Source organism: Aethalodelphis obliquidens, unplaced genomic scaffold (assembly GCF_003676395.1).
Source record: "Aethalodelphis obliquidens isolate GAN/ISIS:26980383/991018 unplaced genomic scaffold, ASM367639v1 scaffold4, whole genome shotgun sequence".
NCBI classification, from domain to species: Eukaryota; Metazoa; Chordata; class Mammalia; order Artiodactyla; family Delphinidae; genus Aethalodelphis; species Aethalodelphis obliquidens.
The window spans coordinates 35,888,209-35,906,466 of record NW_020837948.1 but is presented as its reverse complement, the minus strand read 5'-3'; the positions used below and the strand labels follow the sequence as shown (position 1 = coordinate 35,906,466).

At 33.7% G+C, this 18,258-nt stretch overlaps 1 protein-coding gene across 2 annotated transcripts in view; it reads right to left on the bottom strand.

Moving 5' to 3' along the window:
- The window catches only part of ST8SIA4 (ST8 alpha-N-acetyl-neuraminide alpha-2,8-sialyltransferase 4), a 104,640-nt gene that overhangs the window by 73,012 nt on the left and 13,370 nt on the right, over positions 1-18,258 (bottom strand). For both annotated transcript variants that reach the window (XM_027100538.1, XM_027100536.1), the window contains exon 3: positions 15,489-15,746. In XM_027100538.1, the coding sequence (XP_026956339.1) occupies positions 15,489-15,746 (258 nt within the window). The remainder of the gene's footprint in view (positions 1-15,488; positions 15,747-18,258) is intronic.

Sequence of the window (18,258 nt, the reverse complement as noted above, 5' to 3'; positions counted from 1 at the left end):
TTACTTTCCAGAATTTTCTCTCTATACGTTTGCCTGTCTTAGATCCCAATGGCATCAGACTACTCCATGTACTTTTCTGTCTGTGTCCCTTTATTTATGATGATACCTCTGCCTGAAATGACTACCTAATACACTCTGGCCTCCAATCTCAAAAAATCCTACTTTTTCTTAAAACTCAAAGGTTAATATCCATTGCAATGTTTCACATGATTTCTTTGGCAGAACTAATTGCTTCTGCTGCACTGTTCTAAAATATTTACTTATATCTTTATTCTACAATGTATGGAACTTGATTACATTTAGTTGCTTGTATAGGGTTGATATCTTTAATGCAATTAGTCAATCTAACCATAATAATAATGACAGTTACTCTGTGTAGGTGAATTGAGAATCTGTTTACAATGGTATTTGATCTCTCAGTCTTCTAGGAGCGCTGCTGAGCGTTTAAATCAAGTCCTGAAAATTCACAGGCCCCTGGACCACAGGTTAACATAACGCTGAAAAATGGGCAATTTTGCTGAGCTATTTCCCCATTTAAAGGGGACAGGCTTTCATGGGCTTGTGATGAAAAATGCGAAAGAAAACATATCTGCCACCTGGTTTGGGCCCTGAGGCTGTCAGTTTGTGAGCTCTGCACTAAATCTTCTGATTCCCTGAACAAACACTTCAATTTTTATTTTTAACATGTATGTTCTGTTAAACATGTTAAACATGTTTCATTAGAAAGTTGATACAATGTGTGTTTTGGGAGGTGAATTAAGGAACACAAAAGGTATAATAAATATGTGTTAAGCTGAAAACTGCATTTTAACTGTAGTTGTTAAAATATTTAACTCTCAGAAGGTGTGCTAACTAAAATACACAAAAATTGAAAAGAGTCATCCTTTTAAGTTGGAATTATTTAAATTACAACAAGAAATACAATCTGTTTCACTAATGTGAATGTATGTACATGTTTAAAAGGTAAGTAGGATTATTGTTAATGATCTCAGTCATCGAAGCTTAAAAAGCATGAAAGGCCCATTCACACAATACTTCGGTAAAATGATGTATGCCAAGAATAAGGGCAAGAATATCCATACAAATATAACATTCTTGGAAAGGGAATTATTTTCCTGTCCCAAACTGAACTGCCTTAAAACTTAGCTTCACTCATTTTTATAATTAGTTCCTTCTGTCTCCCTGGCAGCAATGCTTTGTTCTTAGTTCTCTTATTACTGTCACTGTACTATTTTGTTATTCCTCCCTCCATGTCTGTCTCCTCCATCAGACTACAAACTCCAAACAGAACAGACCATGTAATTTATCTTTATATCCTTAATACCCAATGAAGCCCCTCAGAACTTGCCATCTAGTGGCTGCTTGATAATTGTTTGTTGAATGAAGAAATACTTGTTGAATTAATGGACTACAAATTAATGGAACCACTGTTTCCATTTTTAAACTTCAAATAAATGTTTTTTATTTTTTAAAATCATCATATTTAGGAGCCATACATTTATGCCAAAGGATACCAGTACTTAAGAAATAATTATGGGACCCTAATTTTGAACTGTTTTCCTAAACAATTCTTAATCACAATAGAAAAATCCCTCTCAATTCTTTATAGGATCACATGCTTTTGACTCAAGACCATGTTGTTCAGTCTGATCACTTATATAATTCACTAAACATAATAAGAACTATCAGTTACTACCTTATGCAAGATATTATACATATCTAAGTTATTCAAACTTTAAAGAACATCCATATAATTAAGTATAAGTAATCATATTCTACAAATGAGGGGAAAAAAATTCAGTTTACAAATCCTCAGAGCTGGGATTTAAATCCAACTTTGTATCTAAAACACTATGAATCCAAAATTTACTGCACGATACCACAGGTTCAAATGATTTTCATTGTCCAAAATACATACTCATTTTCTCCCTCTCCCCCCGCCCATGCACACATACACTACACTTGACACTAATGATAGAATACTCAGAACTAGACTACAAAACTATAAGCCGCATTTTTATGTGTTTGTTTAAACGAAAAACATATTTCCTGCTTAATATCACTCAGGTAGTGCTAGAGCTGTAACATGACCCCAAATCTCCTAACTCCCATATATATCACTCTTCTCATCGATACTCCAGAATTTTAACATAATTTTCAAAATTAAAATTGTTTTCATTTCCAATTTAAAAACAGTATTTGTGTTCACATACAAACACTAACAAAAAGAGAAGTTAAAATACTTTTCAAATATAGAACACTTGTATGTCTCCCTCTAAAATATAATCACTATTAACATTTGGTACCATACTGACTTCTAATATGTTAAATAAAAGTTTCCAGTAATGGCATAAGTCAAGCTGTGGTTCCAAGAATTTTGGTGGATGCCAGTGAAATAGATATGGGAAGTAGGAGATCTTATCTCCCAGAAAAATGTCAAGGTCCTTTCCCCAAAACTATACTAAATGATGTTGCTATAAAACAATTTCTCTCCCTTTTGATAATGCTTGTATTCACTGGTTCTTCTTTATATATTTTGTTCATATGGTGACTTCCCAAGGCCCTGACTTCATCACACTTACAATAATTCATATGAATCATTAAAATGTAGTCTTGTTCCATAGAAAACAAGCTTATGGTTACCAAAGGGGAAAGGTGGGGAGGGATAAATTAGGAGTTTGGGATTAACATATACACACTACTGTATATAAAATAGATAACCAACAAGGACCTACTGTATAGCACAGGTAACTATACTCAATATCTTGTAATAACCTAGAGTGGAAGAGAATGTAAAAAAAAGAATATATATATATCTATATATCTGAATCACTTTGCTGTACACCTGAAACTAACACGACATTGTAAATCAACTATATTTCAACCAAAATTAAAAATAAACAAACAGACAGATACTTAGTCTTGTTTTTCTTTGGCTAAGAAGTGATACCCTTCCCCTAATTTTAAGTCTTAACATTGGCTTGCATACATCAGGAGGAAAGGCAACACTCCTGGACCAAAGGAAACGAAAAGCCAGATTAGAGGATACAGTATTAAGTAGAGAATGCTATTTCCACAAGTTGACTGATGAAAAGGAAATTTATTCATAGAACATGGCAACCAGAAGGGAAAAAAAAATCACACAACAATGCAAGTTGATAGGCTCTATTCCAAAGTTGTCTACTGAATCATAAGAAAATAGAGTCATAGAGTTTCAGAGCCAGAAAGGTATTTATGAGTCCATCTAGTTCAATGGCTAGATTTGGCATATCAGGAAAACTGAAGCTCAAAATGGTTTATATTACTTGTTCAAAGTCACACAGCTATATTTAGTGGCAATACCAGCAAGAGGATCCAAGTTTCTGAATTCTCTCATGAGTATTATTTCAACTACACTCTTTGGGAGAATATATACTGATTAGCAACAATGACCATTTTAGTGCAAATATTTACATCTTCTGTGTACCTGGGTCACAGATATAATTTTACTACCATGAATATACAATACTACCAATACGTTAATCCTAAACCATCAAAAGGAAGAAAAATTTACATTTATTGAATAACTGATTTGTACTTGGATTTATTCTAGACAGTTTCACACACATTATCTCATTTACTTCTATACTCACAAAAAAGGGAAGATAGAGATTATTTTCCTCATATTATATATAAAGAAACAGGGGCTTAGAGAAGTAAATAAATCATTTAAGACTGAATATAAATTAGATGGAAAAGATGGAACTTGAAACTAGATTTACCTGACTTAAAGGTTTATCACATTTTTTGTGGGGGGGGTGTTGTACACGGGCCTCTCACTGTTGTGGCCTCTTCCGTTGCGGAGCACAGGCTCCGGATGCACAGGCTCAGCGGCCATGGCTCACGGGCCCAGCCGCTCCGCGGCATGTGGGATCTTCCCGGACCGCCCCTGCATCGGCAGGCAGACTCTCAATCACTGCGCCACCAGGGAAGCCCCGTTTATCACATGAGTGATAAATGAGTCTCCTGCTTGATGATCTGTCTCTAGAATATTTTGACATATATTTTTGGCACATAGTAAGTGCTTAATTAAAGAAAGGAATTCTCACAGGATGGTCCACAGACCACGACTGGAGAAAATGCTAAACATTATAAAGTCAGCTTGGTGTTTATTTAATTTTTTACTGTTTTTTCCTAGCTTTATTGAGATATAATTGACATATAACATTATGTATGTTTAAGGTGTACAACATGATTATTTTATATATGTACATATTGTGAAATCATTGCCACACATAGTTACCATTCACACAGTTACCAGTTTTTGTGTGTGTGTGTGATTTTATTTGTTGTTCAATTTTTATTAGCCTAGACTTTGAAGAATGGCTGGTAGTTTGTGGAAATGTCAGACATTAAAATGACCTTCCCTCTTCTATCTTTCATGCTAAGTCACGAAAATTTGAAATGTACACTAATTAAGACCATTTCTCACTGGTCTTCACATTTCAGAATAAACGTACAACTAAAAACTTCACACTCTAGTGCGGCACTGACTGCTATTTCTAATTTAAAAAGATAAGTGTTTTCAATCTTCATTTGAAAATAAAGTATTGGACTTTGAGTATGAGAGAAAAAACTTCTGTTGTTGCTTCCTTCTTCAACTTACCGTGTACACTCAGGAAAGTCACTTAGACTCTCTGTTCTATGGAAAAATGTGGTTTGTTAACCTAAGCCTAACTTCTACAGAGGAACCCCTAAGCCTAACTTCTTCAGAGGAAACAATGGGAACCAATTTGGATTATTCAAGATTCATTTTCCGTCATCCAAAAAATGTTACACTTTAAAACGTGGCATATTTATATTCACTATCATTTGCCCTTTCCATGTATTATATAATTCATAGAGTCCTTGATTTTCTTAAATTGCCTTCCACCGTCTATCCCCACTGTCTCTATCCTACTTTGCCCCTCATTATCTCCATCTTTAGACTATTTTCAGTATTCCCATCTTTGTCCCCCTGTAATTGATCACCTAAAAATCTTCCTGAAATTTAAATGTGATCATGACATTCCTCTCCTGAGTGGATCCACAGACTACTTGAAAAATTAAATCCAGTCTCCTTAGCAAGATACAATGGACTCTGCATAACCTGTCAGCTTCCCTCTCCAGCCTTACCTGCTTCTTTTGATCCATACAACCTTCTATTCCATCATACTGAAACTACTCACAGGCCCAGAAAAGCCACTCATTCCTATACCCAGGTTCCTTGGTGCATCATAGACCCAGTTTGGACTAGGTCTCACTCTCTTTTCTCTCCTTTCCTTACTTCTTCAGTTTTCATCATAATTTAACTTGTGTTGCTTCTCTCAGGAAATCATCCTTGACCATCCAGCTTATGTATCCTCTCTGCCTCATTATCAGTGCCTAGTTCTGTGAGTACCTCTAATAAAGCAATTTGTGCGTTATCAGTTCATTACTTTATTTTCTTTACAGGACTACAATCATCTCAGATGTAAAGAATTGATCTTCATTTTTGTATCTTCCTGATAAATAGGTGAATAAAAGAGTGAAGGAATTAATGAAAAAATTATAAGGAAGATCAAAGCTATGCTATGTATCACCTGAAAACAATAGGTCTGAAAAGTTCAATTGTGTTTGGCTTTGGAGTACATATTTTGGGCTGATGTCCACTTACAGATGAGTTTAATAGTAGACAAATAACAAATGCTTTAAACCCAAAACTGAAGGTATATTTTGAAAATCCATGGAATGACCAACTGCCCATTTGCTAATGCTCCTTTGATATCAGGAAAGGATGATTTCTACCATATTTTACATGAGTATGAACCTTACCACTGAAGTTTATCATCTTACTCTGTCCTATGATTTGGATTTCATCACATTTGCCTCCTCTAGTATCTTCCTTATTGAGTGTTCTTTCTCTTTCTTACCTTTGATTTATTTATTACCATGGTCCTTCCATCTGCAAATATGCTCATGCTTCTATACCTTTACATTCCTCTTACGCTTATAATAAGAACAACAACAAAACTCCAACAAGAACAAACAAATAAACCAACAAACTGTAAGGATCTTTCTTGGACTACAGGATACCATGTAAATCCTTAACATGGTGAAACGATCCTTCATTATTTAAGGCCAACATACCCTGCCATTTCCCCTTCCACATTGTCCTTCAATATGAACCTAATAGTAGAGTAGTCCCAAACACTGCCTTACCATAAGACCATTGAAAGCATTTGTCTTTGTGCTTACTGGTCCCTTTGCCTGAGATTCCTCTTTTCCATGTGTTGAATGACTAATCATCCAGATGTACAATGATTTACTCATCCTTTCTTGCTGTGTGTTATAAAATGCATTTATACTTCAACAATTGTTCACATTTGGGTAGATTCCTAGAACTAGAAATAGTAAATAAAGGAATCCACTATTTTTAAGGGTTGGGGGACATTATAAACCTGATTTTTGGAAAAGTTGTATCAATCTATATTTTTAAAAGCATTTCAAAGGAGTGCCAACATCAGTATAACTTTATGCTGAATACTAAGAATGTTAAATATCCTTGTTAGATTGATAGATGAGAAACTGTAGTTGTTTATAATATTGCATTTTTAGAAAACAGTCACCCAAGTCCAGGAAGTGCAGAGAGTCCCAGGCAGGAAGCCCAAGGAGGAACACACCAAGAGACATAGTAATCAAACTGACAAAAATTAAAAACAAAGAAAAAATACTAAAAGCAACAAGGGAAAAATGACAAATAACATACAAGGGAACTCCCATAAGATTATCAGCTGATTTTGCAGCAGAAACTCTGCAAGCCAGAAAGGAGCGGCATGATATATTTAAAGTGATGAAAGGGAAGAACCTACAACCAAGAATACTCTACCCAGCGAGGCTCTCATTCAGATTTTATGGAGAAATCAAAAGCTTTACAGACAAGCAAAAGCTAAGAGAATTCAGCACCACCAGACCAGCTTTGAAACAAATGCTAAAGGAACTCCTCTAGGTGGGAAAGAGACTAGCAACTTAAAACAACCTGGTACATACATAGACTGCTATATCAAAACCTCACAGGAACAGCAAACCCAAAAACTACAATAGATACACACACAAAAAAGAAAAAGTAACCCAAACACAACACTAAAGATGGTCATCAAACCACAAGAGAAGAGAATAAAAGAGGAAGGGAAGAAAAAAGATATACAAAAAGAAACCCAACACAATTAAGAAAATGGCAATTGGAACACATATACTGATAATTACCTTAAATGTAAATGGATTAAACGCTCCAACCAAAAGACATAGACTGGATGAATGAATACAAAAACAAGACCTGTATACATGCTGTCTACAAGAGACCCACCTCAGACCTAGGGACACATACAGACTGAAAGTGAGGGGACAGATGAAGGTATTCCATGCAAATGGAAATCAAAACAAAGCTGGAGTACCAATACTCATATCAGACAAAATAGATTTTAAAAATAAAGACTGTTATAAGACACAAAGAAGGTCACTACATAATGATCAAGGGATCAGTCAAAGAAGATATAACAATTGTAAATATATATGCACTCAACACAGGAGCATCTCAATATATGAGGCAAATACTAACAGCCATAAAAGGGGAAATCGACAGTAACACAATAATAGTGGGGGAATTTAACACCCCACTTTCATCAATGGACAGACCATCCAGACAGAAAATCAATAAGGAAACATAGGCCTTAAATGACACATTAGATCAGATGGACTTAATTGAGATTTAAAGAGCATTCCATCCAAAAGCAGCAGAATACACATTCTTCTCAAGTGCACATGGAACATTCTCCAGGACTGACCACATGCTGGGCAACAAAGCAAGCCTACGTAAATTTAAGAAAATTGAAATCATATCAAGCATCTTTTCTGACCACAACACTATGAGATTAGAAATAAACTACAAGAAAAAAACTAAAAAAACCCACAAACATGTGGAGACTAAACAATATGCTACCAAACAACCAACGGATCACCGAAGAAATCAAGGAGGAAATCAAAAAATACCTAGAGACAAATGAAAATGAAACCACAACAATCCAAAACCTATGGGATGCAGCAACAGCAGTTCTGAGAGGGAAGTTAATAACAATACAATCTTACTGCAGGAAACAAGAAATATCTCAAATAAACAACCTAACCTTACACCTAAAACAACTAGAGAAAGAAGAACAAACAAAACCTAAAGTTAGTAGAAGGAAAGAAATCATAAAAATCAGTGCAGAAATAAACAGAGACAAAGAAAACAATAGCAAAGATCAATGAAACTAAAACCTGGTTCTTCAAAAAGATAAAGTTGATAAACTTTTAGCCAGACTCATCAAGAAAAAAGGGAAGAGGACTCAAATCAATAAAATTAGAAAATGGGATAGTCATTTTAAAACAACGTTTTAAAATTTAAAATGGTTTGTCAAGTCATTGTCATTTCCATTTAAAAAAAAAGTATCTCTTGTAGATAAAATCTTTTTTTTCCAAGGAGTGACATGATTGGAAGAAAAAGTTAGAGCCTTACCTCACATCACAATCCATAACAATTCCATATTTAGTTTTCAGTAAAATTTTAAAAACCATAAATAATTAGAATAAAATAGAAATTCTCATTTCTACCCAGAATATGAATTTTATGGTTAAAATCAATAGAAATAACAAAGATAATCCGTTTTTTTAAACTATAAAATTTCAGATTAAAAATATGAATAAACCATTAAGTAAAAATAAGGTAGAAAATATATGTAGCAAATATCACATAAGCAATGTTGGTATTTCTAAAATATAAAGCGGTTATTTTAATTAATAAGAATTTTAAAATATCTTTCTAATGCCTGCACCAGTCTCCCTACCAGAAACTTAGTTGTTTGCAGTTAAAACATTTTATTTAAGCACATTCTCAGTGAGAGTGCAAGGGAAAAAAATAAGGCCATTTCTGTGAACACGTAGAAAAGTAGGCATATTTTTTCTCTCCCAGAGAAGAGTCTATTTTTCTATAAAAGAGTTAGCATTCATAGAAGGTCAAAAAAGATGATTTAAAGTTTGCCATAAATTATCCACCAGTGAAGAATCAAACATTGAGTTATAAAAATGTATTGTATCAGTCAAGGTAAGTAAATTCTTCCATCTTTTTCTTTTGTGAAACATCTCATCCCTTCTCTTAGGAAGCTAGATCATCATAAAGTAAAACATTTTTATCTTATTACTTTGGTTTCCTGAAGAAATATATCTCTTCACTACAATTCTTTCTAATTTTATACACTTAGATTTTATAGACACTCCTATCTGAGTAGTGTTCCTGTGTCTTCACATTTCATACTATCTAATATGTTATTCAGTGTCAACTATATACACGTTTGAGATATTTGATAAATTTGAGGAAGGTTTGACTTCTTGTTTATATAAGACAAAGAGAATTTGCATTTCTAGCCAATGGTCATGGCTATTAGAAAAAGTGGCAATAAATTTAACTTTCAACTACAACATTTGACTCAAGCTAGGTGTGCTTTAATATCAGTCGACATTAGTTTAGATTTACAGTTTATGCATTTCTTTACTATTTATATTTCCCAACTGATACTTAGAAAATCACTTTGAAATAATAGGCCTATTATTATTATTATTAATATCATTGGATGTTGGAAATAATCATGTTTAGAACCTAAGGTATTTGTCCAATACTACATTTCCTGGCTTTATTTTTTTTTTCATTTTATTTTTTATTGAAGTATAGTTGATTTACAATGTTATATTAGTTTCAGGTGTACAACATAGTGATTCTAGTAATTGTCAGGAACCCAGCTTTTCTGATTCCCAATATCTAGGACATTTCACTATACTACTCATCATATTTCTGTATTTTCTTTTTAATTTTAAGGGTTTAAATGACCATAAATGACCTTATATATGACTCCTCTTACATATTAATTTTGGAATCCAGTGTTGTATTCAGTGTCTAAGGCAAGAATACATGAACACAAACCAAAATTTTCTCAATTCCTACATTAATTCTTTCATTCAATAAATAAATAGCACATACTTTAATGTATCAAATTTGGTACTAGGTCCTAAAGATACAGGATAACTAAATCAGACATGGTGGGGAGTCCCAGCTTCCCTAGACCATACTGTTTAGGCATATTGAGAATTCCAGAACATTGAAAACCTTAATGCACATAAGAATCACCTGGGCACTGTGATCAAATGCACATTCTGACTCAGCAGGTCTGGTGCAAGTTCTGACATTCTGTATTTCTAACAAGCTTCCAAGTGATGTTAATGCTGGTAGTTTAGAACCACAGTCTGAATAGCAAGGATTTACTTATATAAATATGTATATATTTAAATGGCTATTTTAAGTGATCTTTCATTGCTGTTCCTATATTTTAAGAAAAAAAATATGAACCAAGAGGAAATTAGAAGGAAATTGGTCAAGCACTGCAGGAACTGAAGATGTTGATTAACAAAGGAAAAACGAGCAAAGTTGTCTAGGCTAGAAGAAGATGGGGACAAGAAAGAATGCAGAAAAGGAAGGTAGAAAGAGAGAAATAAACAAACAAAATTAAATTTGGAATTCCAACCAGCCAGAACAACAACAACAAAGTGTTTTGCAGCTCTTGGTTAACCATTTCTGAATCATTCAAGTCATACTCATTATTTCTAGTATCTCTGTTTAAGCACAGTGAGGAGTGGCATTTGATGGTCAAAAAATACCAGCTGCCAATTGCAACTGTTAAGTAACCCCTCCCCCAGTGTTCTCTATATAACATCAAAGCTAGTACACTGTGGGACCAGGTTTACTTTAGATGAGGCTGGACAAGATCCCTCTTCTATGGAAAACCAGTACTGACAGGCTGCCTGACATTTCCTACTATCCACAGACAGCCCAGAGAATGGAAAGAATGCCCCATCATTCTTACCTGGGGGGGAAGAGAAGAGCAGGGAAGGTGGAATGAGAATTTGTTCTCCACCACCTTTCAGCATTAAAATTAGGAAATATCTGATTTTTTTGGTTCTCATTAGAAAACCACAATTGTTAAGTTTATGAAATTCTTGAGTATAGACAATACAGATATTAGAATGTACGTTTTTGTAAATATATGGGACTAAAATATCCAAAAAATGTGAAAAATAAAGGCAGGAAAATTGAAAAGCACTTTATATATCATTTTGCAAAATCCAAAACAATTTTCTCCACTAAATAGTTGTATTCTTTAATGTAAGATATGCACTGTTACAATAATTTTACACCTAACACCAAGTAAAAAAAAAAAAAAAAAAAAAGACCCAAGAAAGGATTCAAAGATACTTTTAAACAGATTGCACAAAGGGAGCTTTTTAACCCTGTTTTCCTTTACCTACAGTGATATATAAAGGACATATTATGTCTTCAAAACTCTAGATTCTTGAAATATTATAGCAAACCTTTAGATAAGTAATTATACATGGGGTAAACTTAGGGCTGAGATTTCGTAGAGACAATTCTGTGGTTTCTGTGAGTAGGTAAGTTGTAACACTCTAAGGAAGAAAGGAATAGTTCATACAGTAATCTCAGTTTCTAAATTAGAAAACTAAAGTACAGCAAGGTGTACAACTTCATCCAATATCACCTACAATGAACTCTCCTCGGACCCCTGGAACATATATTGGGTGACGGTTTTCCTCTGCAGCACTGACTCCATCTCTTTCCAATATTTAGCATATGTCAGGCCATCCAAATATAAAATATGGAATTTAATATCAATAGGACAGTGTCTCTAATGCTTACCAGGTGAGAGAAGGTTTATAACTGACACATCAATGCCAGATTAAACTAAATTTTTGCTTATCTGGAGCTGTATGACAAGATCTTTAACATCACAAGAACTTTACTATCCTTTATGAATTTTCCCTATCAGACAGAATTGCAAGTCAAGAAAAGCATGATATTTTCAACCTGAGTGAGTGACTGACCACCCATGTTTCTCGATCCTGGCCTCTTCCTTACAACATGGCACTCGCTGATTGAGGAACTATAGACTAACTGTCTTGAGGGTTGCACATATAAAAATCACTGATCAAGTGGACATAACACTATTATTTGAATTATGATTTTAGGCATTTTTTATTAAGAAATAAAGTTATTTCTCTTATGTCCAGTTTTCTGTTATTTAGGTACATATGAAACCTAGATTTTACAAATCAGTTCAATATTTAATCAGTAATTAGAGAATCAAAGTAAGGCTTTGATTTTCTTATCCTCATTTTTTTCCTTTAAGCTCCTATTTTGTATGATATCCCACAAAACCCAGCATTTAATTTAATTGATTAACTTATGATACAAACAGCCACTGAGGGAATATCTCTTCTAGGAGAGGAAATGCATGACATTGTGTGTGTGTCTGCATTTATGTATAGTTACCATTACATGGGCAAAAATACAACGTGAGCACTTTTCACTGGCTTATTTAAAAATATTGTGGGATATTAAAAATAACTTTCTCCAGAACTACACTTCACAGGACAATAATGCCATGTATCTGCACCTCGCCCTCCTCCTCAATAGCACAACTGTTTGGAGCAAGAGATTCCTGTGTGCATATGATAATGCATTCTGTACATCATTAAACAAAGAAGATAGCATTTTATTTCTTTAAAGTACTTTCAGAAAAAATAAAGTTTAAAATCTAACTAATGCTGAATGAAGATATTATCTAAAGATAATGCTTTGCTTTATAAAGTTAGAGGTCAACTTGAACATAATACCTGGGTGAATCTGATCCTTGAGGGGGTCACTGAATTAACAGTGCCCTCTGCAAGCAGATCAGGTGTCAGTTATCTCTCTCATAACAAACTTACTATCTAACAAGAAAAATGGGAAACAAACAAACTGGGAACAACAGGTTACACATGCAACCAACCAACCAAAACTATCTATACCTATGCTGATATGCATACACACAATAGAGCTCTGGGAAGGTGGGAAATTTGAAAGATTTTTAAAGATTGTTACTAAAATTTGTAACAATATTAACCAGTTTGACATGGATGGCAAACTATTTCAAGGAATAGGGCTTTGATTGAGGTTTAATGCAAAAGTCCTCTTTGATGTTCTAGAGTAGAATGGACACATGTACAGAAACAAAAGGTCATATACTCTTGGGGAAGGAAAAGATATTTGGCACACAGATGATGAGTCAGATGCCATGAGAAAGATTAGAATTTTAGGAAGGATGGAGGTCTGGTAGTGATATGTCATTGAAGTCCCTTGTGTCCATGAGACTCAAAGGGATGACTTTCCAAACTAGGTATTATTACAAAAGAAAAAGGTTTTTCTCCAGGGATTATTTGTTTCTAATGCAAAATGTATTCCTGCCAAAGTTTACCTGGAAAATCAGAATCCCAATCATGGGCTACACTTCCCTAGCATATACTTTAATCTACAACATTCCAACTTCTAATTTTGGAAAGCAGTAAAAATAGGAGGAAAAGAATAAAAAACAATTATGGCAATAATTTTCATGCCTTCATTAAGATGCTTATCCTCATTTTTTTATACTTCTTGGTAAGAGCATAACAATTATAGACTCAGGATTGGTCACTATTGTGCTCTTGTTAAATAAGTTTTTAAAATAATCATAGCTTAGAAAAGTATAAAGAACCTCTTGAAGTTTGATTATGCTCAAACACCAGTGAGTGACTTACAACAAACATAACTTCTGGAGATCTAATGCACTGCCTAATGATTATAGTCAACAATACTGTATTATCAACTTTAAAGTTGCTAGAATACTAGATCTTAACTGTTCTCATCACAAAAAAAGAGAGGAGATAATTATGTGATCTGATTGAGGTGTTAGCTGACACTACAGTCTTAATTTCAGAGTTAAAGGTGAGGCTGAATCTAGTGGGTTATGTAGATCCCAATGCTAAAGCTTAAAGGGGTGTAGGAACAAGGAGTCAGTCACATTCGGATCCTGTAGCCCTCCAGGATTAATCAACCTTACAAATTCTCTTCTTCACCTTGCAACAATTTCTACTGTGCTCTAAAATCTTTTCCTCTTCACTTAATCTGCCCCCTGATTTTAATCTCTTCAGAAATTCTAGAAGCCTTACTCTTCCTTCAGAGCCATACTTCACACAGACTTCAAAGTTTGAAGCTCATTACTTCCACTTCCACTGTCATTCCCTCGTCAAATATTTTTGTCTCCTCTTTGGACACAATTTTCTTGGTATATCTACATATTGACAAGGTTTTCTTTCAGTTCAATCAATTTAAAAGTTCAGGTTTTTAAAGGCTCAACTGATGTCAAATCAATCTCTGACCCTGCATCCAACTGAGAAACGATAGTATGGCAAAATGTTTGTAGTTATATTCATTGTTATGAATTGTATTCCCTGAGAGTATTCTCTTATGATTTTTCATGGTTATTTATTCTTTTATAAAAAACTGTTGCCTATTTATGATTAATACTTATATAATTGTATTTATTTTTAATACTATAGTTCAAAAAGATTTTTTTCAAGATCTATACTTTCAAAGGCTGGATTCCAGCATAGCTTCAAGACTTCAAGTTATTTGTCAACATGGCAAATCAGCATACTTTCCAATCTATCTTTATATTGCAGTATTTCATATTTCAAAATACGCATTTCATTTATTCAGCAAATATTTCTGAAGAACTAAAACAAGCCAAAAAACTCTATTTAGATATACTGAGAATTAAAAAGTGCTAATTAATATCTGTTGTCATTACAACCTTAAGTCTACTGTTGTCTTTTTTTCAGTTAATCAAAAGCTAGAACTAAACACGTGACTCATCAAATATCTGCTGACCATCAATGAAAAACAAATAGCTATGTTTAATTTTGTGAGAAAACTAAAAAACTAAAATATACTACCATACACAAGTACCATGTATAAAGAGTGATGAAAGCAATTTGGTCCAAGGTATCAAATATAAACTTGTTAAATTATGTTCTTAGACTATGCTAAATAGTTGTCATTAAAAAACTAAAATTAACTTATATCTGTTATATCATTGTATAGTAATGTTCATAGTTTTATGAATAAATACAATAATACAATTTATTGAATAGAAATAGGATTATGAATGTAATTAATTAAGTGAATTAATTCATTCACTAATAGAAATAAATAATTATTTCTATTAGTGAATAAAATAGTTTTTCTGTGTATTATATTTAATAAAATTGTCATTTGGCCAAAAAGGAAAGCTGGTGTGAATCTTACTGCTATGAGATCATCTTTTCTTTCAATGATATAATAATTTTAATTTTACATTCCAGGATAAGTGTAAATTTGGATACTACACAAATAAAGACATAAAAGATAAATATTTGTTTGAGATTTCAATAATTCATAATATTAATATTAGATTTAAACATTTCTGCCAGTGTTCTACTCCTAAATAAAGGGTCTTTGAAGAAATTACAATCTTTAGGAACAAAAGAAAGCTCACCTTATTACAAAATTGTGACTGTCAATCTCTTTTCCACATTCACTATCTAGTAGAATGCCAGAATTTCCAACAACTGCACAGGTCTTAAATCTTCGATTTTTCATTGGTGAAACTTCAGGTAGGAGGCTATGCAGATCCTGAGAAATATTTAGTGTCCGGCGTCTGTCCAGCACATAGTGTATGACATCACCAGGCTTAAAACTGCTCTTGACCACTGAGACATCTCGTTCTGCATCTAGGAAACGAAGAATGTTCTTCCTATATTTGAGATACAAGCAAAGTTTTCCATTAATGACAACATGTCCAAGGACTGGTAATATCATTTACAAAGTAACATATGATAAGATATAAATTGGTAAATCACTAAACTTTAATATTCAGGTGGTAACTAAACCAACCAATTAAGTAGATTCTAAAGGAAATAAAATATATTTTTAAAACGTCATTTGTACATAGTTTTTCAATGATTTTGTAAATAGATATATAGTATACACACCTATCTGTGGAGTGAAAAAGGCCCCCTATCAAAATTTATAGAAAAGTTTATTAAATGAAATACTATTGCCATGACTTGACTTTCCTTAGCTAGACAGTATTCTGCCAGCCTTAATTATCCATAATCATCTATTTTGTTCAGTGTTGTCTAGTTAAGGTGAATAGAAAAACTTGAAATTGTTTAGAATCATAATTTAGTTAACTCTATTAAAAGGATTGAATTTTCTAATAAAATTATTAACATTTATCGAAATCATGTGTATATTATAATTATTTGAAGTAAAGTTAAACTACAGCACTATATATATATGTGTATATATGTGTATATGTGTGTATATATATATATATATATATACACATATACATATACATATACATATATATGAAAGTTTTCTTCCAAGCTCAAGGATCCAGGAAATAAGATGGCTATATTAGAGGAAAAGATGGACAGATAGAACATTGGACCTTGCAGGGCAGAGATAGCTAACTGTTCCTCAGTGTTCTTTCTTCCCTTCTTTCTTTTCCTATTTGAATCTTCTAAGTTTTACTTGGCCACACTGATGTTCAGCTAGAACATTTCCAAGTTTCCAAACCCAAGTGAAGCTGGGTGTGGTCACATGAATTGGTTTTCTTAAACAGGATATGAGTGGATCAAGTGCATCACTATAGGAGAAAGAAATAAACTTCTGATTTGTTTGATTCACTGTATTTTAAAGTCTCCTTTTTTATGGAAGCTTAGCCTATCCCATAACTAATAAAGAATCTGATAAAAGATATGAGATACTACATACACATATACGCACATATTAAGTTAGATGATGGAAAATAAGAAAATAGATATGGCTGCCTGGAAAGCTGGTGACTCTTGGCATGATACAGAATAGCACCTTATAAAACTGTGGTCTATAATAACTTAGGAGTCATACCCTATATGTAATAAGCTTGTTGCTCTTGGATAATTGGTTAAAAGGTGCTAGTATGTTGTTTTATGTTGGTTACTCATTTTAGCAAGGAACTAAGAGGCAAAGTCAGATATGAAATACCCAAGTTGAAAGTTGAGTGGAGGAGAATATCTCTGGCAACGGCCTATAATCTAAACTGTGTGAGAGTCCAGTAACTGGGACCTCCTAAATGACTCCAATAATACAATTAGCAAGAGATACAACTATAAATCAGAGCCACGCCAGCAGCAAGAAGGATATTGTCTTCTCCCCTAAGTCTATAGATTCAAACGTTTTAAGAGTAGCTGCCAATAAACTGTAGAAAAGGAGGGTTAGGTCAGAATAATTAGGGGAGAATCCGAAGGCTAAAGAACTGTGTTCAGAAGCAATCTTTAGGTGGGGTTATTCATACCAGGAACAAACTCCAAAGAAATAGCTCAGGAGCCTAGTAAGTTTTTGAGAGAATTATATTGACAAAGAAATCTATGAATCTGGCTTACAAAAGTTTGGGATTGCTTGATCCTCATGCTACCAAACATATACCACCCAGAAGTAATCTGAGAAAGCAGTCTTCTCGGTTGGAAGTTGGATAATACTTACTGAAGTGCTCTTAACGGCAAGCTTGAATTTTCAGAATGCTCAAAACAATGTCATTATTATAACATTCATGATAGATAGACATTTTCCTCTAATGCTATTATTGTTTAAGCTCCATCACTATTTATAAATTTTATTATTAAGCACAAAATATGATCTCTTCCTATCACTCCATCAAAAGGGCAATTCCCCAAATCATACTCATAAACCAGAAGCATGACTAGCAAGGAGGGATGTAAAATAACTAACTCATCTTTCTTTTTGTTTTCTTTATTTTGGTTTGCTTTAAATAGGTCCCACTTTTAACGTGTGATCTAATTAGGAAACCAGATGATTGAATACTTTATTTGGCTAGATTTTATACACAAGGAATACACCCATCAACTCTCTGAAAAAGAGACCATTTAAAAAATTTTTTTCTCGGGCTTCCCTGGTGGTGCAGTGGTTGAGAGTCCGCCTGCCGATTCAGGGGACACGGGTTCGTGCCCCAGTCCGGGAAGATCCCACATGCCATGAAGCAGCTGGGCCCGTGAGCCATGGCCGCTAAGCCTGCATGTCCGGAGCCTGTGCTCCGCAATGAGAGAGGCCACAACAGTGAGAGGCCCACACACCACAGAAGAAAAAAAAAAACAATTTTTTTTCTCAAATGTTTGGAATTTCAGGTTTGCAAGGAGTAAAATTTGTACAGCAAAATCTATATAAATGCCCTACAAATGAAATTTTAAAATTAATAGAAA